Source organism: Festucalex cinctus, chromosome 21 (assembly GCF_051991245.1).
Source record: "Festucalex cinctus isolate MCC-2025b chromosome 21, RoL_Fcin_1.0, whole genome shotgun sequence".
NCBI classification, from domain to species: Eukaryota; Metazoa; Chordata; class Actinopteri; order Syngnathiformes; family Syngnathidae; genus Festucalex; species Festucalex cinctus.
In genome coordinates, this window is record NC_135431.1 from 3,395,788 (window position 1) to 3,417,734 (window position 21,947).

Sequence of the window (21,947 nt, forward strand, 5' to 3'; positions counted from 1 at the left end):
CTTTTTGTATCTAGTTTCATATAGCAACAAACTGGCCCAGGGTCACTTTAATTTGTTGTCGAGTTGTGCACATTTGTCGTCTCAAATTAGAAAAAAAAAAAAAAAGGGAACTCACATTTTGTCATATTTGTTAAAACTACACAAGGATTTTTAGGGCGGGGTTATAGATTCACAGATCACTCATACGATGGTGGATGATGATGTCTATTTAAATACCTTATTTACGCATTTAATGTTTATACTTGTGTACCATTTACCGAGTCTCAACAAGTATTCTCAAACATTTTTTCCTGTGTTTAACAGTCTTCGCCATGCCCCAAGTGGGCAATGAACAAAACAAGATTTATAAAGCATTCAATTCTTTCAACCACCACACTGTACTAATTTGCTCTTTAAAACCAACAAAAGAGGTATTTAAAAATACCATCAGAATCCCCTCCAGAACAGGAGGCAGCCAAATCATCAGACGTGACTCACGCAGAAGAAGAGAGTGAAGGCAAGTAAGTAACAAGTGCGTCGATGTGCGCAAACTGTCAGCCTTTTTTTCAAATCCCACTGTTCCGGAATAAATGTCAAGCAGTGCGATGAATCAATTGGTATTGTGGAGCGAGAACAGGCTGCAAGTGAAGCAAATGCGCACACATATTCAACCCAATGGTGCATCGAAAGACAGGCCCACAGAGGCTTCAGTCTTGTATTCATAAGTGTTTTTTTCCCTCTTTTCTGGTCATTTTCCATCCATTTTCTATAGCACTTGTCCACATTTGGGTCACGGGTGACGTGGAGTCTATCACAGATTTTGGTCAAGAGGTGGAGTACACACAATGACACACAAGCGTTCACAAATTTCACACTCACGTTTACACCTACGAACAGTTAAAGTTGAAATTGACCTAACAAGGATGTTTTTAGGAAGGTGGGAGTAAGCAGGAGTGCCTGGAGAATCGCCAAGCAGGGAGGCCAGGATTCGACCAATCACATGCGTGTGGTTTTCTTGCAACCCTGAGGTTGTGACCTTGTGACCATATTGAAGTATCCTTGAGCAAGACCCTCAGTTGCTCTTGATGCTGCTTTATCAGTGAGTAGTTAAACCGTAAAATGGCTTTGAGGGCCTTGTAAGGTGGAAGAGTACTAAAGTAATACATCCATCCATCCATTTTCTTGACCGCTTATTCCTCACAAGGGTCGCGGGGGGGTGCTGGAGCCTATCTCAGCTGACTCTGGGCAGTAGGCGGGGTACACCCTCAACTGGTTGCCAGCCATAAAGTAATATAGTATAATCATAAAATGAAGTACTATTTACCAAATATCAGAACTGAGCGGCATTCTACAAAATGGATTCCGCTTTTAAGCACTGAACATTTGACTAAAACAACTTGCTTACCACTCTGTCCTGATTGCCTCGATGACATAAATGTGCATTTCTTCTCGAATTCGTCACTGCAGCTCTCATAATAACAAAAAGTTGTATAATACTGCAGCCAGGTGTCCGTAATTGGTATCGCCAGAGTTACGAGAAATTCGTCGTCACACGTTAAAAAAAATAAAATAAAAAATACAAAACGACGTAATTAAATTGATTTGACTATGAAGAAAAAAAATAATACAATCCACCAATTCATATTTTAAAAGGTTTTCTTTCGTTGCAAGTCCAACCTTTATTCCGGCCCATTTGTTTCCAGTCGGCGTGTTGTTTTTGACGGACGCACGTGACTCGTATGTGCAAACAAACGAAAGCGCTCAGGTAATTGGACATTAAATGTGCTTAAATATTTGATACATGCGCGCTTTTAACCCTTGAGGTGTAAACGACAGGTTATTTGTACAGCCTACTTCACGTTTTCGTCACGACTAACTAGCTAGTTAGCATTAGCCACGTCGTTCCCTGTTTGTAGCTAGCGGTAATTGCTAGTTTTATATCCATCCAATTTTAGTGTATTTTTATGTCACTTGGCACCAACATATTGCAACGTTATTGAAGCATACCAGACAGTGTTGACAATGCGTAAAGACTTCCTTTCACCTGTGTTAGCGTGTCAACTGTACCTGCCGGTGGTCAGGCGTCATCATGGAGTTCGCCGAGCTGATCAAGACGCCGCGGGTGGACGGGGTGGTCCTCCACCGGCCTTTTATGCCCACCGTGGAGGGAACCTTGTGCCTGACGGGCCACCACCTCATTCTCTCCTCCAGACAAGACAACACAGAGGAGCTGTGGCTACTTCACTCCAACATTGACTCCATAGAGAAGAGGTAACAATGGGGACAGTAGAAATACTTATTTACCCCCATTCCAGACGGGTATGACGCCCTTAGAGTATGACGTGAAATATTGACTATGTCTTGCAGGTTTGTGGGCTCTATTGGTAGGATCATAGTCAAATGCAAAGACCTGAGAGTGATCCAGCTGGATATTCCTGGTATGGAGGAATGTATCAACATTGCCAGCTCTACTGAGGTAAAAACAATTATAAAAAAAACAAAAACAAGCTTGAATGAAGTAATGTTTTGTTGTTTTTTTATTGCTCTCTAGGCCCTGTCAACGCTTGATTCCATCTCCCTGATGTACCCTTTCTTCTACCGGCCCATGTTTGAGGTCATCCATGACGGATGGAATTGCTTCCGTCCTGAAGATGCGTTTAAGGACCTTGAATCCATGGTAGTACATGCATGACGTTCATACCAGCTGTGACTAGACATTAGAATGTGCTTGAGCACACCCTACCGCTCAGTTGATGTACCTAGAACAAGACAATAATAAAATATACTTTGACATATTTTTATGGTATATGAGCAGGATATATAATGTAATTAAATTTACCTGAAGAGTCAGACGCTGTACACACAATGAATATTAATGTGCAACACTGCATATTTACATTTGTGTTTACATTTTCAAATGATCATTTCTGCAACATTGAGGGGGAAACCACGATGTTCCACCACTGGTGACCCATTTTTAAAACATGTCCTCTCTCAGACAGACGAGTGGCGGCTGAGTGAAGTCAACAAAGACTACAGCGTGTGCCCGTCCTACCCTCCCCTGGTGGCGGTGCCCAAGGGCATCGACGACGAGGCGCTTAGGCTGGCGTCAACATTCCGTCACGGCGGCCGCTTCCCCGTGCTCAGCTACTACCACAAGAAGAACGGCATGGTGAGCAAAACACTACCCTTGATAATATGATCTGCAACATGAGCCATTTTTTTTGACCGTCCGGATGTGTGTCCCAGGTGATGATGCGAGCGTCTCAACCCCTCACCGGCACCAACGGGCGGCGCTGCAAGGAAGACGAGAAGCTCATCAACGCCACCCTGAGGCCGGGCAAGCGCGGCTACGTCATCGACACGCGCGCCATCAACGTGGCCCAGCAGGCCAAAGCCAAAGGAGGCGGCTTTGAGTCCGAGGCCAACTACCCGCAGTGGAGGAGGATCCACAAGGCCATCGAAAGGTGAACCCAAGACTGACCAACAAAGTGCGCATTCACAGTGGACACCTTTCAGGCATGTCAAGGAAGCTGAAACAGACTTGACGTAACACACCGCTTACGCTCAGGCTAACTTCGAAATAACATTTGTTGACATTGATGGCAATGCAAATAGCCTTAGTAGACATTTACTTTGAAGGTGGCCCACGTGGTAGCATAATGGCTAGCTAGCTTGACTTCCCTTTTTAGACGTTCGTAGTTTTGATTGACGTTAAAGTTGCGACCAACATCAACACATTGCTATCCCCAACTCATATTCAATTGCTAGTTCAGGACGCTAAGAAACCGCTAATTTATTACGCCGTCATTGCATTTACTTTGAAGGTGGCCCACGTGGTAGCATAATGGCTAGCTAGCTTGACTTCCCTTTTTAGACGTTCGTAGTTTTGATTGACGTTAAAGTTGCGACCAACATCAACACATTGCTATCCCCAACTCATATTCAATTGCTAGTTCAGGACGCTAAGAAACCGCTAATTTATTACGCCGTCATTGTATGATACGGCAGAAGTTTCCGACGGAAGTGGCTACTGGCTAGCATGCAGCTAGCTGTTAGCATTGCCTACGGGTACTTGGCTGGTAGCTGTAAATGAGTAAATGAGTTTGACAGCTGGTAACTGGCTTACTTGAATTCTTTTTCAATATTAGACTAAGTGCAATTTCTAGAGAAATTACGTGGGAATGCTGAAAGCTGAATGCTAATAATTTTACACATGGACCATGTATAAAATGAGAATGTTTCTGCCTCATATTGCACTTACAGTTGTGTTCCAAAATCCTAAACAGTTCAATTAGACATTTTGAGTTGATTTTTTAAAATTTTATTTAACGGGAGAAAAAGCATTTTACAAAATAAAAGAAGCCACTAAATCCTAAATGGCTATATTAGAAATTTTGAATAGATTTGTTTTTTTTTAATTTATTGGGGGAAAAGTATTTCACTTTTTTTTTTTTTTTTTTTTCTGATACAAAAAAAAAAAGATCCAATCCGTGGCTCAAAACCGATCCAAACCGTGACTTTTGTGATCCGTTGCACCACTACTATCCACATAAGGAAACAAGCTTTATTGAAACGCTGCTTTGTTGATCAGGTCCAGCGTGCTGCAGGAGAGCCTGATCAAGCTGGTGGAGGCGTGTAACGACCAGTCGCACAACATGGACCGCTGGCTCAGCAAGCTGGAGGCGTCCAACTGGCTGGCGCACGTCAAGGAGATCCTGACCACCGCCTGCCTGGCGGCGCAATGCATCGACAGGTTCCCGACTCCAACCTTGGTGGATGGACTCCATTTTGATTTGATGTCTGCATGATGTGTTTACGTCTGTCGCGTCTCAGGGAGGGAGCGTCCGTCCTCGTCCACGGCACAGAAGGCACAGACTCCACCCTCCAAATCACCTCCTTGGCTCAGATCATCTTGGATCCCGGCTGCAGGACCATCCGAGGCTTCCAGGGCCTGGTGGAGCGCGAGTGGCTCCAGGTGAGCGGCCAGTCTCGTCAGAGTCTCCATTTCGAGCCAATAAAGATCCTACACGGAAAGTTACTCGTCTTCTCTTGTATCCAGGCGGGTCACCCGTTCCAGCAGCGTTGCGCCCAGTCGGCCTACTCGAGCGGCAAACCTCGCCAGGAGGCTCCCGTCTTCCTGCTCTTCCTGGACTGCGTGTGGCAGATCCTCCGGCAGTTTCCGTGTTCCTTCCAGTTTGGCGAAGCCTTCCTGGTGCTGCTTTTTGAGCACACGTACGCTTCCCAGTTTGGCACCTTTCTGGGCAACAGTGCAGCGGAGAGGTAAAGTTCTCAAGTTCTTTTAGGTGGATCCATGAATGGACTCGTACTTCCTGGTTCAACTGGAATTGGTGTTCCAAGTCTCTTTAAAGTAAAAACAAACCTGGTTCATTTGACACAACACAGAGAAGACTGTTAACTACTCTGACAAAAAACATCATTAATTGTTATGCCCTTATGTAACTACATATTTGAGCCACAAATCCTAGAAAAGTTTAACGGAGCTTTTACACACTGTAACAACGAGGCACTCTAAAGGGGCCACAATAGCACGAATGCCCAGTTCACATGCAGGCTTCAACTCCTTCTCAAAAGTTTTGACACGTTCATCAGTTGGACATTGGGAGGTTTTTGACAATAATATGTCATATGTGACTTCAATAGCGTAAACATGACATTCTGATTATTATTACATTTGTGGAATATAAAGTATGACACAAAATCCAACCTTTTTTATCCATCTCAGGAGGCAGCCATTTCACAGCCAATCACAGCTCACCTGTTTTCTGAAGCTGCGCTGTGATTGGCTGTTACCTCAGACCTGAGTAACAGTGATGTCATCTTCAGTCGACAGCAAGTGGCAAAATGGCCGCCACCTGAGATGGATAAAAACTGCTGGATTTTGCTGCTTAACTCACGCAATATTAACCAGAATACCATATTTGTACTAATGGGGCTGGATAGAGCATTATTATTATCAAAAAATGTTTTTGGTGTTGACTTCCTCTTGAAGTTCACCTGAGCTGAAATTTTACCCCCGAGCCAAATGTCTCATTTTGTGACTGAGTTGAATCACCCTGGCGGGGTTTGGCAAACATTTATTGTTTACTTTGCTCTTCTTACTTGCAAATATCATGTTGATGTTAACAAATTACTTGTGACCCGGTTTGTTTTGCGGCAACTTTCTGTGTGTTTAACCTAAAGTCTCACTGCAGGCAATACTTTGTCAACTGGAACTAATCAACTTATTTGTCGTGCTGCAACTCGGTCGGTTTTGGTCTCACACCTCCTCATCGCTGCCCCCCCCAACCAGGGCCAAACTGTGCGTGTCTGAGAAGACGGTCTCGCTGTGGTCGTGGGTGAATCGTTCCCAGGAGCTGGAGCGTCTGAGCAACCCGCTCTACGAGGCCAACGGTCTGGTCATTTGGCCCTCGGTTGCCCCGCAGAGCCTGCTGCTGTGGGAGGGTAAGACACAAAACCAACAAAAATTTGGATTCATCTCACGTACGATCTTTTTCGCGCGGGGCGAAGTGATGATTTCGTCGCCGAAAAATTTTCGGCACAAAATTATTATTATTATTGTTATTGTTATTATTATTTTTAGACGAAAACTAAAATAGAAGCCATTCATTGAGATGAAAACTAAAATTGACAATTTCGTCAATGACTAAAAGGAAAATGAAAACAGTACAGTGACGAAAATTCACACAATCCAATCAGAAGGAACGAAACACGGGTGGGAGAAAAGAACCACTCAGAAACTTTAGTACTTTTAAAAACACATTTTGCAACTTGCTGTCGACCGAAAATGACATCACAAGGGCTCAGGTAACCAATCACAGCTGACCTGTTTTCTAGGTTTGGTCATGTGACATTCATAAGCTGAGCTGTGATTGGTTACCTGAGCCCTTGTGATGTCATTTTCAGTCAACGGCAAGTTGCAAAATGTATTTTTAAAGGTATTAATTGTACATGAAAAATCATGAAAAAATCAAATTTATTATAGGCAAAATATTGTTTGACTGCCCAAAATGGCTAAATAAAATAAGTAAAGTATCCCTTTAATATAATTTATTTAATTGTATTTATTTCATTGTGCTGCTGTAAGATTAATCTCAAGCAATTATACACTTTTTTTTTTCTTTTTTTTTTTTTACTTACGCGAAAACTAAGTTACTTTGTCAGTTCAACATGTTTCATTGAAACAATTAATAAAAGACACGGTTTATTAAATGTGTCTGGCGTGTTAAACGACAGTTATAAATAGGTGTATTTAAATTTTCTTTTCTGACTAAAATTGCTTTTTTTTTCGTCAACTAAAATTGGATTAAAACTAAAATGCAACCAGATGACTAAAAGTAATTAATTTTAGTCAAAAAACTAACAAAACTAAATTAAAATTTCTTGCGTCAATCTATATATATATTTTATTATTATTATAAAACAGCATTTATGGAATGTTGCAAGGCTTCTTCAGGTGAACCGGTTCAAGTCTGACAGGTCCAAACCTCAAACCCTCGAAGGCTTTTACACCGCTGAAACCCATCATGAACGTATAGACCAGGTGTCAGCCTGATATGTGGAAAATGTCCCACCAGGGGTCAGTATTGTCCTCTCGAACCAATATTGTTTTTTTTTTATGTGAGCTTCACAAGTCAGCTTGACTCCATGTGGAGGACATACCACACTTTTTTTTTCTTTTTTTTTTTTACCACCAAATGTGGAAAGCAAACAACATTAAAAATCTGCATGTTATTTACATATAAGGCAGACTAAACATTGAATTAATGTAAAAATGTGGCTAGTAAATATTGAAGTATACGTAGGTGTTAATTGACAGAGTAATGAATTTGCCGAGATCATTTCACCTCTGCAGAGTTCAAGCTCCGCCTTCGCACCTGCACATGTCTTGTGTTAATAAAAACAGCCTGTTTTGAGTGTTCAAAAAAAAAATACAACTCTAACACTACACACAAGTGTAATGTAAAATCAACACTTATCAGTGTTGACTAGTGTTAAATTTCAACCACCATCAGAGTTGTTTTAACTGCATCTCAGTGTAAAAAAAAATAAAAAATCATACTTTTAAAAGTGTTGTTTTCAGTGTGGACCAATACAGACACTCAAAAGTGTTAAATTTAACTCTGTAGGTGTTGAATGCAATCTTGGTACTCTCACAATTAAGTCTACTAGTGCCTCATTTGGCCATCAAGTTCAACCTGAGGCGAGTTACCAAAGATAGCAAAAATAAATATTACTTGTGATTATTTCAAATTCAATTTTGCATTTAAGCGTCCACTAGTAGCACTGAGATGTCAACTAGTATCCAGTTTTTCCTACTCGTGTGCCGAATGTCATCGAGTAATGCACATTAGTTTGAGCAATATGTCGTATGAATGAATTTATTGCGTATTTGTTCCGGTTGTGAGAAAGTAGGACGCCGCGTGATCTCCTCTCCTTCCTGTAAAAACACAATCGGGAATGTTGTGTACCTGCGAGTTGCGATAACGTCAATAAAAGGCACGCGCGCCGAGCGGAAGTTTTTCTTGCGTTTGAATTTGACTTGCATCACACCTCAAGTGGACAAGTTGTAAGTGGAGCACGGCAGACCGCACCCCGCCTGACCCCTTCTGCGGGCGGTGAATATTTGCGTGCGACCGATCAGGTTTTAAAGCTCACGCATGCTGACATTTACGGCCGTTATTGATTGCTGCCTCATTGAAAATAGCTCTCCGGTCAAATGTGGCATTTATGACTTACAGGTGCAGTTATTGACGGCACTTTACTTCTTGTTGGTTAATGTGTTTCAAATTGATGAACTCCGCAAAATGATTGCCTTTACTCGTACAACAAAATGAGAACATTATCAAAACACCATTTTGATTGACAACTACCTTTTCAGCTTGTGTGTGACCATTTTTTTTTTCACTGTCGTCTAAAATTTTAACCAACCCATTTTTCGTTAAAGGGATACTTATTTAGCCATTTTTGGCAGTTAAACATTCATATTTTTCCTATAATAAATTTATAACAATAACAAATCCCTGAAAAATGGATTATTGGTGGTAGAATTCCAGGTTTAAAAAAATAAATATTTAAATAATTGATCAGTGATGGATAATTTTTTTTTTTTAATTTCTAAAAAAAATAATAATAAAATGTCACTATTAGCAGGTTTTTGTATAAATAAATACATAAAAACATTTTTAAAGCTGGCTTGCCTTCTTTGAAGTCCTTACATTTAGCTTATATGAAAACTAGGGGTATCCGGCGATTAGAATTATTTTTTTTTTTTTTATCATAATTAATCCCATGACTTCAAAAGTTAACTCACGATGCATTGCAAATTTTACATCTGTTCTAAATATACAATAAACTGTACAATTAAATATTTTTTTCCTGAGTTTTCATACTTGTGTTAACATAAAAGTGAGGAAAAAAAATAAACTATTAGCAGTATGGCTGCCGCTTTTACTCATTGATAAAGTAATTTCACAATAATTCATAAAATTGAGTTAAAATTAAAACAATGTACTGTAAAAGTGTGATATTGATTTGTGTTGAGGTCATTTTTCTGCCACTAGATGGCATAATTGCATTTGTAAGACGTCGGTGACAGCTCAGTGCGTTTTATTTTTTCCATTTTAAGATATTTAACATGAAGTAACTTCATTAAAATTGAGAAATACAACTTTACCCCAGTCTCCACAAATATATGCATTATTAAATTTATTACTAAGTTTTGACGTGACCTGTCATTTATCGCGCGTTAAAAAATGTAGTGGCGTGAAAGGAACTTTAAGTTAACTCGAAATTAATACACTCATTTTTACGCCCTAAGAAAAATGCTTAAAATGATAATGCACACCCTGCTTTTTTTTTTTTTTTTTTTGCCACTAACGTCCGGTGCGGTCTTGAATCCCAGGAGTGTTCCTGCGCTGGAACCGCTCATCCAAGTGCTTGGACGAGGCCCACGAGGAGATGGTGCACATCATCGAGTACAACAAGGAGCTCCAGAACCGAGTCAACCTCCTGCGCCGGCAGCTGGCCCAGCTGGAGACCCAAGATCCGCTCCTCCAAACGCCCTAGAATCGCCACCAGGTACACAAACGAGACACGCTTGTTTGGAATTTTTATGTTTACGTCGCTGAACTATGACATCTCTGAAGAAATGAACATTGCCATTTATTTGCTACTGTAAAAAAAAAAATAAATAAAAAAAATAAGCCAAACATTCCTCGTGTTACACTGGATGGATAAAAGTAGTGATATGACGACATATATTCCGATCGGGATGTATATAGGCAATTCCGCTGTAGAAAGAAAAAAAAAAAAATCCCATCCTCCTACTGGAACGTCCATGCTGCGGAAGCGCTGCATCATGCATGGTCACTATGGCAACCAGTGGAGCGCCTGCCATAAGGCAGTAGCTGACTTTTTTGTGTGTGGACGTTGGCAGTGGCATAATAATAAGCATAACAAGCGTAGGTGGGGTCAGCGCGCGCGTCGTGAGTGGGAGCGGTTGCATTACGCTTTCAACTTGATTGTTGAATGTTAATCACAGCCACCACTTCACATTCCATTTCCAATACAAAAGTTCTGACTTTAGCAACATTATCATGCTCACTTTTGAGGTACTCTTGTCACAATGCTTCATATTGTGGTAGAGATTAACGCTATTTTTTTTTTTTTCTGCACCTCTTGTATTGTATCGCATTACAAATTTAAAGTGAATAAAGTTTCTAGGACTGAGTGGTTGCCATGGTTACACATCAAGGTTTGATCTTTGATGATTTTTCAAAACGCTGCACTTTTTTCTTGATTTGATTTGCTTTACGCATTCACACGTAAACAAGTTGCATCATACAGCGGTGCCTTGAGATGCGAGTTTAGGCTCGCCACTTGTAAAACGCTCGTACCGTCAATCTGTTCAAGCCAAAAATCAACAAAAATAATTTTGTAATGTGTTTTTTTTTTTTTTTAATAAGGCAAGAGGTCACCCATACTCTGACTCAGTACGCTGCAGTATTATTGGTTTGAACACGTTTGTCTTCCAATGTTAAAAGGCGACTATCGATGCTAATTGTTAGCATGTAGCATGTCAATGGAGTTTTCCATTATCCGTTCGAATTAAGCTAGCAGCAGCATTGAAGGCAACGTTGCTTGGTTGAAAATACATGTGTAATTGTCATTTTACATAGTTTGACAGTAAACGTCCACCGGGGGGTGGCAATGAACACTTTAAAGCTCCTTTTTTGTTTTTTTGTTTTCTAACCGTTTTCTAGCCTATGAAGTAAAGTCTTCAGGTCAGTCGTATCTCAAGGCACCACTGTACAACACTACGTCATTATTATTATTGTCAATTATGGGAAGAAGAATGGCTTGAAATGATCCTTTTTACTGCTATTGTTGTTGATTTTTGTTGTGTTTACATTGTATCTTAAAATAGAGTTGATTTATATTGTCTGTTGGCTGCAAAAACACTTAAATACTATAATAATGTCACGCAGAATTCCGTTTCATTTTGTGAGCCACTATGTCAAACGGTGCTTTAAATTCAAATTGTATGTTTAGAGTTGAGTTCCCACACGCACATGTTGTTTTTGCCAAAATCTTTTTTTTTGTTTGTTTGTGTACAAATGGAACAGAGAGAAGTCAATGTTATGCTGTGTTTACATGCAGCCTATTTATGCATCACATCTTTGTCACTGCTAATAAAGCTGCACTGTTGTTATTAAACGTCTCCTTAACTCATTCAAACCCAAAAACGTGTAAATACGTTTTTTAATACTTTGTCATTCACTCCCAAAAACCTATTTATTTTTTTGTTTTTTATGCTCTAGCATTTAGAAGGCTTTGATACAGCTTCTGACATGAAGAAGTTGCTTAAAGCAATGGTAATTATTACCCCAAAAAAATGGCCAGCGGGTGGCAGCAGAGTATAAGACATCAGCCAGGACCTTGTTGCAACAAGCTCTTTTTGCCAGTGTTTTCAACACGTTTTTGAATAATGACAAAACTTATTTATAATTTATTATTATTATTATTATTAGTAGTAGTATTCATTGATTAATTAACCAAGTAATACACTTAATAATGCATATATTTGTGGAGGCACATTGAGATCACTCTTAATATGAAAAGAAAAATGCTATCACCAACAAATGCAATTATGCCATCTAGTGGTAGAAAAATGACATAAACACAAATCAGTATCATGCATTTTGTTTTTTGTTTTTACAGTACAATACATCGCTTTAATTTTAACTCAGTTTTATGATTTTTCATGAAATGACTAAAAGCAGCCATATTTCTATTAGTTTAACATACATTAAACTTCAGCTGTTCGAAACGATAATAGAGTGATCGCATAAAATGAAGCTTGATACAGCAGGGGAAGAACTTGCCACTCCGTTCCAATGACAAAGGCAAATGTAGCTCGACACCACCCCAAGCATTTTGCAATGTCCGTGACGACGGACGCGTTCGACAAGGTGACGCTAGCATAAATAGTCGCGCATCAGCTGCCCGCGTGACGGCGACTGTTGACATCCGTCCGCCTGATACAATGCGTGATTGCGTGACCCGTCTACAAATTTGTTTTTGGAAATAGTGTGTCAGTTTACTGTTTAACTTTTTTGGTGACACGATCGTTTCCTCCTCCTCCTCCTCCTGCTGCGAGGGAAAATGGGTGTGCCTGTTTGACCAATCATATGCAGGCACCGACCTTGTTCCCGCCCCTTTTAGTTCACTCCACTCACATGCATCGTCACGCTTCTTTGGCTGACCTTTTTCCAGTGCAAACAAACCGGCAATGTCAAACTTTTTTTTTTTTTCCTGGACAGACACCTTGTCACTCATTACCTCGCTGTTGTCAAAGATATCCACGCGTGGGAATCGCCAATATGCCGTTATAAATAAAGCAGACGATTCTGTTTTGCTAATTTCATGCTCATTTCATAACTTTATCAGCTAATATTAGGCCTGGGAAGTGCGGAATTTTCTATAAACAATGCCCGTGAACTCTAGCATAGCGACTGTTGCTATGCTAGAGTTCATGACCCCCAAATACTGGCCTCTGATTGGTCTCTTGTCTTTTGTTGGAGGAGAGTAACAGGCACGCAGCTCAAAGGATGAATGTCATGCCTGTCTATTTGTATCTGTGGTCATAATGGAATATCTCAGTAACTTTGTTTTCTCTGCTTTTTGGTCAGAAAGTAAACCTAACCCATGTTCTGCCGATTACTAAAGACCAGAAATGTTTATGCTTTTTTTTTTTTTTTTTTGTAGGTTTGATGCTCTTACGTTGCGCTAAAATGAGATGCAGAACTCCGATTAAACATGCTAGTGGTAAATTAGGTAAATATTTACAAATGCAAGTCAAATATTTGGAGTTTGAAGTGGTCTTTTGACAACTCAAATCACTATTTGAGTAGAAAATATAGAAAATAACCCAGGATGTAAATAGGAGCAAGTTAACCCAATTGAAAGCTGTGGCAGCCACGTGGAGTAGTCTTGTAGGTCTTGTTGTGTGGCTAAAACAAGCAAAAAGAGCCCCTCCAACTCGCAAGCCTCCATTGACACAGTGGAATGGACGCCAGTCTGCAGTGACGTCACATGGGCGCGGCCTGCCCTCCAAGCCCTCGCCGCACCTCCGGGCGTCGACCAATCAGCGACGAGAGCGGATTCCCCAGAACGCAGACGGCCTCTGATATATAGCAGCTGATGCAACACTGGCTCCAGATAACACCACAAGCATCACTTCACGTCACAACACGCCACCCACGAAGCACGTACAGAGGAACGCCAAGGCCAGTTGGACCGCGTCGTCTCGTTGTGGTGAGTACGCTTCAATTCAAGGGGGTTGGGGGATGGCTTTTATTTTGTAGTTGAATTGAAAAAAATTAAAACGACTTCCGCATCAGAACGAGCGTGTTCGTGAGCTAGCTTGATTTTTAAACGCTCTGTTATCCCCCAAAGATGCAATATATCATTTTTAATTTAAAATAATAATTTGTATTAGTTTGGTTCTTAATTGTTTGTAAAGTCCAATAGTGTTTGTATGTTTTGCCGCGCCCACTCCGGACAAGTCCGAGCTAAGCGGCTAACCTCCGTTTTACCACCATTTTAAGCCACTTCCGTTTTTTTATGTCATGTCTGCCATATACATTCCAAATACAAAAGTCGGTAAAGTAGTGTATCCACCCGTGACATGATGTTTCTCCCACATCCCGCGAGGTGGAGCCACACTCGAGCGCTTACACAAGCGGAGATGTTGGCACAACAATGCGGCGCACATGGCGTGGAGGGGGCCGGTGGTGCTGCTGGTGTCCGTTACAGATGCTCCACAAGCGGGGTCGGGTGCACCGCGTCAGCCACTTTTTTTTTTTTTTTCCTTCGTGCGTCATTTGCGTGGGGCGTTTTTTTCTTTATATTTTTAAACGGGGCCACAAACAAGCTTGTGCACCATTACAAGGAGGACACAAAGGGAAAGCGTGCGTAATATATTCCCCCCCTGTGAATGGCTACAAAAAGCGCCCTCGCTTGCTGATTGGCCCCGCTGAAGGCAGGGCAGCTTTCGGATAAAAACTCCCAAAGTTGCACCTCACTTTCCTTCTTTTGGAGCTGCACAATACGCGCGGTGAGTATTTTTATTTTTTTTCTTACCGAAGAAACTGTATATGAGACGGAAAACGTGACCTTGAAAATTGAAATGGAAATTGCTAAAAAAAATAAAAAATAAAATCCTCATCGCTATGAGCAGCAACCTAACTTCTTAATTAATTCATTTAAAAAAATAGTAATCTAGTGTAATGAACAAGATAAAAAAAACTCATCAAATACTTTTATGATAATAAACTCGTTGAACTAGAATATAAACCCAAAATGACATGTCAATATGTCATTTACAACATCTGTAGGATGTTGTAAAATGCTTAAAATTTCTTTTGAGAGAACTTTAAATCGCGTTGATTGTAAAAGCAAAAACTTTCACAATAAGCTAAATAATTAAAATTTCCTATTGAAGGTACTAATTTGATGTAATTTTGTGCTCTTTTTGGCAGCATTCCAGCCTTCTTTTGACACCCTTTTTGATATAAAGAGTCCATTTTGTGCATGTTAATTCAGATTCCCCAAATACTGCCAACGTGTCTTCTCCACTTGGCAGTTTTGTGCGCGTGAATGTTGCCCCCCCCCCCCCCCCCCCCCCCCTGCACCCAAAATCCTTGTTTGGCATCAGTACGTTCAATGTTTGCATTCCTGGAAGTGACTTGAGACATGGAAAAGATCCAGTGTGGAAAAACATGGACACAAACAGGGGCTTTATTGACCTGAAAGCTGCACTGACTACAAGCACCGCGAGGGTGGCAGTCAAATGTATGTTCGAGCTTCAAAATAAATACGAATCCCATCACCCTCACAGGTAATCAAGAATGCCCGTCATCAGAACCCTCGGCAAGGTGGCCAAGCAGGCGGCGCTGCTGGGCGGCCCGCCGTGCGGCTGCCGGCCCCTGGCGGTGGCGGTGCGCGGCATCAGCTTCTCGCCGCGCCAGGTGACGTCGGACGCCAGCTTCCACTCGGTGTCCTTCTCCGAGACGGACCACCCCAAGGTGCTCATCACGGGTGAGTGCTGCCGATCGGAGTCAAGTCAGCTGATCCGGAAGATTGTTTTTGTTTTGGGGAAATTATATAACAGCGTATCGAGTACTCTCCCGGAGACGAGGTCAGCAGAGCCCCTGTTTGTTTCAAAAGGAGGTTACTGGGATGTGGGGCGGAGTTGGAGACGGCTGGCAACGTAACCCGAGTATTGTGCCAGTTAGAAACAAAAGACCCCCCCCCCTCTCTCTCTCTTAGCTTGTGATTTACTTGAGTCTTCCTTGGATGCTCTCAATCAACGCTTCTGTCAATTGCAGGTGGCCTGGGGCAGCTCGGCGTGGGTCTCGCTAAGCTCTTAAGGTAAAAAAGAAGCCGCTGTGGGATTTTTTTTTTGTCTTTGTTTTGTTATGTAACATGACTTGTTGCTATCCAGGAAGCAGTTTGGAAAGAACAACGTGATTCTGTCCGATATCAGGAAGCCGTCAAGCAACGTTTTCCACAGCGGTACGTACGTGCGCTCGCTCGCTCGGATGGATGACTTTGTTGCGTATCGATTGACGCGTCAGTCGGCAAGGTGCGCATTTTGTTGATGAGACGACGTGTCCCAAAGACAACAAGCTGGTTTGGCATATGCATCAGGTTAATGTGTTACTAACGTCCGGTGACTAGTAAGAACAACAAGTGATTTCAAGTCATTTGTAGTTGCGCACAGAAATGCGCAACCAATGATGACTTTGCAGGTTTGCTTTCATGAGTCATAAGACAAATGTTTTGTACGAACGAAATTGTGGTTACCCACAAGCGTTTGGAATAGTAGGGGGGGAAAAACTTGAATTGTAATTGTGAGATTTCAAACAAGCTTCAGATGTCTAAAAGATTAAAACATAACATTTATGAATTTGTTCTGTTTTGTGCAATTTGTACATATTTTAAATACAGATCCAAATTATTTTTTAGATATTTTAAAATTTGTGTATTAAATACATTACTCCTTACTTGAGAGCATCTTCATTACATTTTCAATAATTTAAATAAATAGTCAATTTATTATTTCCTTGAATTTTTGTCATTGATGTGTAATTAAGTATTTATTAAAATTAGCTAACTTTTAATACATTATCATTTTTCAATTTAATTTTGTATATTCTCCATAAATGTATTATGGATTTCTCTCATGATTAATCTTCAGTAAAATTTGTATTAAATTACTATACCGTTTCTAATATTAGGTGTTTTATTAAAGTAAGCATTTAATATATTATTTTAACGCAGTAGAATAGTATTTGCCCATTGCTAAATAAAATATGTACATATTCAATACATTAGATTTTTTTTTCTATTTAAAAAAAAACATTTTTTTATATTGATATATTTTTATTTAAAATTTTAGATTTTTTTTTTTCTATTTAAAAATATTTTTTTATGTTGATATATTTGTATTTTTAATTTTAGATTATTTTTTCTGGAGTAATGCAATTTTGTGACGTTAAATACATCATCACATGTGCAAAAAAAAAGAGACCACTGTCAATTTTTCCGATTTTTGCTATTTAGTAAATCATTAAATTAAAAAAATCTTAAGCCAACTGAAAAAGTGACGAGTGAAGCTTCAGTTATTGTGCCTGCAAACTTTTTTTTTTTTTTAAATACGAAACGCAAACCGTACTTCGGCAAAGCATCCCCGAAAGCAATTTTGTTCTGCCGCCATCAGGCCCGTTCATCTACTCGGACATTCTGGACTACAAGAACCTGCGTGAGATCGTGGTGAACAACCGCATCACTTGGCTGGTCCACTACAGCGCCCTGCTCAGCGCCGTCGGCGAGGCCAACGTGGCTTTGGCCCGATCCGTCAACATCACGGGTGAGACGATCGCTCGCAGTTGCATGCTGGGAAAGATGTTTTTATTTTTGTTTCCTTATTTGGCTGACGGTTCCTCGTCATCGTCAGGCCTTCACAACATCCTGGACATCGCGGCCGAACACGGCCTGCGCCTGTTCGTCCCCAGCACCATCGGCGCCTTCGGACCCACGTCCCCGCGCAACCCCACGCCTGACCTGTGCGTGCAGAGGCCCCGCACCATTTACGGCGTCTCCAAAGTCCACGCTGAGCTCATGGGCGAAGTAAGATGATGAATGAAAATTCTTCCATTTTCCCCAAATAGTCAATGCAAATTTATAGTGAGTAAAATCAGCTTACGATATTGTCATTTCATAGTTATGTGAACATAGATTTCCATGTTGTGCAATGACAGCTGAACACAGTGTAAACATCCCCCCCCCATTGCAGTACTACCACCACCGCTACGGCCTGGACTTCCGCTGTCTCCGCTACCCTGGAATCATCTCAGCTGACTCCATGCCCGGTGGCGGCACGACAGGTGAGAGATTATTTTGTCACATGCATGTGAGCTATCACTTTTTAATGGACGTCTATTCTCGGAGCGAGTCCCGTGTCATAACGCTTCTTATGTAACTTTATTTTTAAGCTCGCCCGCACACTCGAGTTTTTTCAACCGTTTCCCCTTTCAACTATCAATACTAGGGGTGCAATTACAATTTTTAATCATAATTAACTCATTCACTCGCAGCCATTTTCACTGAAGCAACCCCGGCCCACAGTATATTGTGTTCTATTGCTATAAAAACATGGAACCTACCAAAATATATTTTTTTCTCTCCGTTTTGAAGCAATTAGCATTAGAATATAGCTAAGTGTTGTTGTTATTATTCATTATTGTGGAGAAAACAGCTTGTTTTCATCATGTCCCTGGTTGATCTCTTATACTCTGCTGCCACCAGCTGGCCTTTTTTGTAAATATCTACCGTTTTTGTTTTTTTGTTTTTTTCTCACCCATTCTCTGCAGTTGAGAGGCTGCATGCAAGCCTTCTGTATGCACTAGCATAAAAAACAACATAAAAAAACATATAAATACGTCTTTGGAGCACTTAATACATTTAAAATAGAACGTATTTATACGTTATTGGGAGCTAATGAGTTAATTGCATGATTTCACTGGTTAACTAAATATTCATTACAAATTTTATATCTTTTCTAAATACACAAAATATATTTTTTTATTTTCTTACTCTCATGAACATGAAAATAGAAGAAAAAAAGTTACACGAATAGAAATATGGCTGCATCTTTGAGTCATTGATAGCCATGTCATAAAATTGAGTTAAAATTAAAACGATGTACTGTACTGTGTAAAAAAAAACTAAAAAAAAAAGTGTAATATTGATTTGTGTTTAGGTCATTTTTCTGCCACTAGATGGCATAATTGCATTTCTAAGATGTTGGTGATAGCACTATTCATTTCATATTAAGAGCGATCTCAATGTGCCTCCACAAATATATGCATTATTAATAAGTTTATTACTTGGTTAATTAATAATAATAATAATAATGTTAATAACTTGTTAATAACTTGTTAATAACTTATTAATAAGAATTCCCCCAGTACAGGCTTTCCAATAAGGGGTGGTCATCAATCACGCGTTTAAAAAAAATTAGTGGCGTTAAAGGAACTTTAAATGAACTCAAAATGAACGCACTAATTTTGACACCCCCTAATCAATACGCTTTCCGCGCCGCCCCTCCAGACTACGCCGTCCAGATCTTCCACGACGCCATCAAGACGGGCAAATTCGAGTGCTTCCTGCGGCCCGACACGCGGCTGCCCATGATGTACATCGACGACTGCCTGCGCGCCACGCTGGAGGTGCTGGAGGCGCCGGCCGACGCGCTCAGCATGCGCACGTACAACATCAACGCCATGAGCTTCACGCCCGACGAGCTGGTGCAGGAGCTGCGCAAGCACGTGCCCGAGCTGGAGGTCTCGTACAACGTGGACCCCGTCCGGCAGGCTATCGGTATATCTGACTTTTTTTTTTTTTTCCTCCTCCAGTATGAGGGTCATGCATTTGCTACTTGAGCTACTTGGGTGGGGACTTCACTGACTTAATGCGACGACATCCGATCACTATAACATCATAACAGACGTGTTTTGCTCAAGTTGTGCTCTGATCGGCCAATCAGTGGACACAAAAAATGTTGATGTCAGTGAGGACGGAGAAATGTCAAATCTGATTGGTTGAAGATACAGCCACACTGCCAACATGGTTTTGCATTACATTGGCTGGTGCTCCCTCTTGTGAAGGCCCCGGGCAGATCACATTAACATGGCAACACATAGAGGCTGAAATCTGATTGGATGAAATTTAATTTAATTTAATATCCACAAAGCGCTGGAAGCAGTTCAGCGAAGTAAAAATGATACAAAGTGATGAGAAAGGACTTTGAGGAATAAATGAAAACAATTTTATGGAGGAAATATTAGACTTAGGGCTGTTTGATTGTGAGAAGAAATATTAATCACGATTAATTTGGTAATTGAAATCACGTTTAGGACGCTCATTTGTTTTTTGGTACAAAATAAGAAAATTAAAAAATATATACATATTAAGACAAAAATACTACTACTACTACTACTACTAATATTATATATATATTATGTATGTAATTTTTTTTATGTATTTATTTTTTTAACCCCTATAATTTTATATATATATATATATATATATATATATATATATATATATATATATATATATATATATATATATATATATATATATATATATATATATATATATATATATTATAATTAAGTTTCTTTTGGACCAAACAAGATTTATTATAGTTATTTTAAAATTAAAAAAATAGGTACAGATATCCATTTAAACAACTCAAAATTAGTATTAATCTTTTTTTTTTTTTTTAAACACTATAATTATGCAAGTTTCATTTGGACCAAACAAGATTTATAAAATTATTTAAAAATAAAAAAAGGTACAAATACACTCATTTAAACAACTCAAAATTAGTATTAATATTATTATTATTTTTTTTAAACACTAGAATTATGCAAGTTTCTTTTGGACCAAACAAGATTTATTAAATTATTTGAAAATAAAAAAGGTACAAATGTACTCATTTAAAGAACTCAAAAATTAGTATAAATAATCTTTTATTTTTGTTCACGATTATGCCAATTTGTAGTGTAATAATTGAAATTGTAATTGAATTTCAATTAATTCCACAGCCCTAATTAGTCATTTATATTAGTGAAAATCTTTGCTCGACTTGTGATGCAGACTTGCTAGCCGCTATGCTAACGGTTAGCCAAAACCGCGCCCTAACCGGCTTGTCGTTGCCGCCCCGCAGCCGACTCCTGGCCGATGAACTTCGACGACTCCAACGCCAAGCGCGACTGGGCCTGGAAGCACGACTACGACCTTCCCGAGCTGGTGCAGACCATGCTCAACTTCCTCAGCGGCGACACGCGCATGGCTCGCGCCAACTAGCCCCGCCCGCCCCGGTGACGCCTCAGCTAAGCTAGCGCTAGCTTGTTTTTTTTGTACATAATGTATAGAATGACCAAAGAGGGATTGTGGAGTTTAGGTGGCCTGTGTACATAGTCGTTCTTTCTCGCTCTTTTTTTTTTTTTTTTTTTTTTTTGAGGCTCCATGAGCCCACACAGAATTGTGCTCGGGACACGCGGGCGGGTGGGGAAAGCAAACCATTTTTTTTTTTGCTGCATCACCAAGGATTGCCTCACTAAGGGTTGCAAAATTTGTGGCAACGTTCACAGCTGCAAAGTTACATGGGATTAAAGACACATTTTGACTTGACGGGAAATGTAACCTTTCGCAAAGCTAACTTGGAAGTAACTCGATGATTGTTTTGGATTTCGCGGCGTCAAAAGAAGCGGTGCCCTTTGATGCGCTTAGTCATGGGCAAAAAGGGGGCGTGGTGAGAAATTGTTTTGGAGAATTCTTCTGTTTATAATTTATTCTTTTCTATTGGTGTCCAGTGGAAGCTCTTCTTTATTATTATTATAATTTTTTAGTCTGTGTGATGATGTGGAAAGGGAAAATGTGGCGAAATACGCCACCCACCGCAAGTAATGAGCTGTTGGATTATTTTTTATATTTTTAGGTGAAAAAAAAAAAATCCTGTTTTTTTTTTTTTCTGCTGTTCCATTTGCGTTGAAAATAAACCACTTTTGTTCAGCATATTTTGAATGTTTTCCATCCATTTATGATACAGTAAGGAAAAAATTGCACTTTTAACTCATTCACTGCCAGCCCAGTCAAAATGGATTTTTGACGTCTATAGCCGTCAATGGCACTGAATGAGTGAAATGTTATTTGCACGTTTTTCGACAAGTCCCTTGTCGTCAGTCGAGCTGCTTCCATTCTTCTTGCGTACTCATGCAGAGTTGAACGAGTTTTTAAAGCGCGGTGAGGACATTCAAGTGTCACCCGTCCAACAGCATTACTACACATGGAATTCATTTCACTTTCAA

General features: G+C 40.1%; 2 protein-coding genes across 3 annotated transcripts; both read left to right on the top strand.

Annotated features, from left to right (window-relative positions):
- Nucleotides 1-1,651: 1,651 nt before the first annotated feature.
- mtmr9 (myotubularin related protein 9) lies at nucleotides 1,652-11,718 on the top strand. The gene is made up of 11 exons (XM_077511153.1): nucleotides 1,652-1,744; nucleotides 2,033-2,250; nucleotides 2,347-2,455; nucleotides 2,531-2,656; nucleotides 2,978-3,151; nucleotides 3,229-3,446; nucleotides 4,574-4,735; nucleotides 4,816-4,957; nucleotides 5,042-5,262; nucleotides 6,293-6,444; nucleotides 9,905-11,718. The coding sequence occupies exons 2-11, from the start codon at nucleotides 2,069-2,071 to the stop codon at nucleotides 10,066-10,068; spliced, it is 1,650 nt and encodes a 549-aa protein (XP_077367279.1). The 5' UTR covers nucleotides 1,652-1,744; nucleotides 2,033-2,068; the 3' UTR covers nucleotides 10,069-11,718.
- A 1,937-nt stretch (nucleotides 11,719-13,655) lies between these two features.
- Nucleotides 13,656-21,656, top strand: tdh (L-threonine dehydrogenase). Of its 2 annotated transcripts, none has more exons than XM_077511070.1 (9): nucleotides 13,656-13,818; nucleotides 15,404-15,603; nucleotides 15,894-15,936; nucleotides 16,010-16,080; nucleotides 17,288-17,437; nucleotides 17,525-17,697; nucleotides 17,864-17,954; nucleotides 19,180-19,449; nucleotides 20,804-21,656. In XM_077511070.1, the coding sequence occupies exons 2-9, from the start codon at nucleotides 15,414-15,416 to the stop codon at nucleotides 20,941-20,943; spliced, it is 1,128 nt and encodes a 375-aa protein (XP_077367196.1). In that variant the 5' UTR covers nucleotides 13,656-13,818; nucleotides 15,404-15,413; the 3' UTR covers nucleotides 20,944-21,656. The 2 variants fall into 2 exon arrangements, with proteins under 2 accessions (XP_077367196.1, XP_077367197.1); XM_077511071.1 differs by lacking the exon at nucleotides 13,656-13,818 and adding an exon at nucleotides 13,908-14,620.
- Nucleotides 21,657-21,947: the final 291 nt, after the last annotated feature.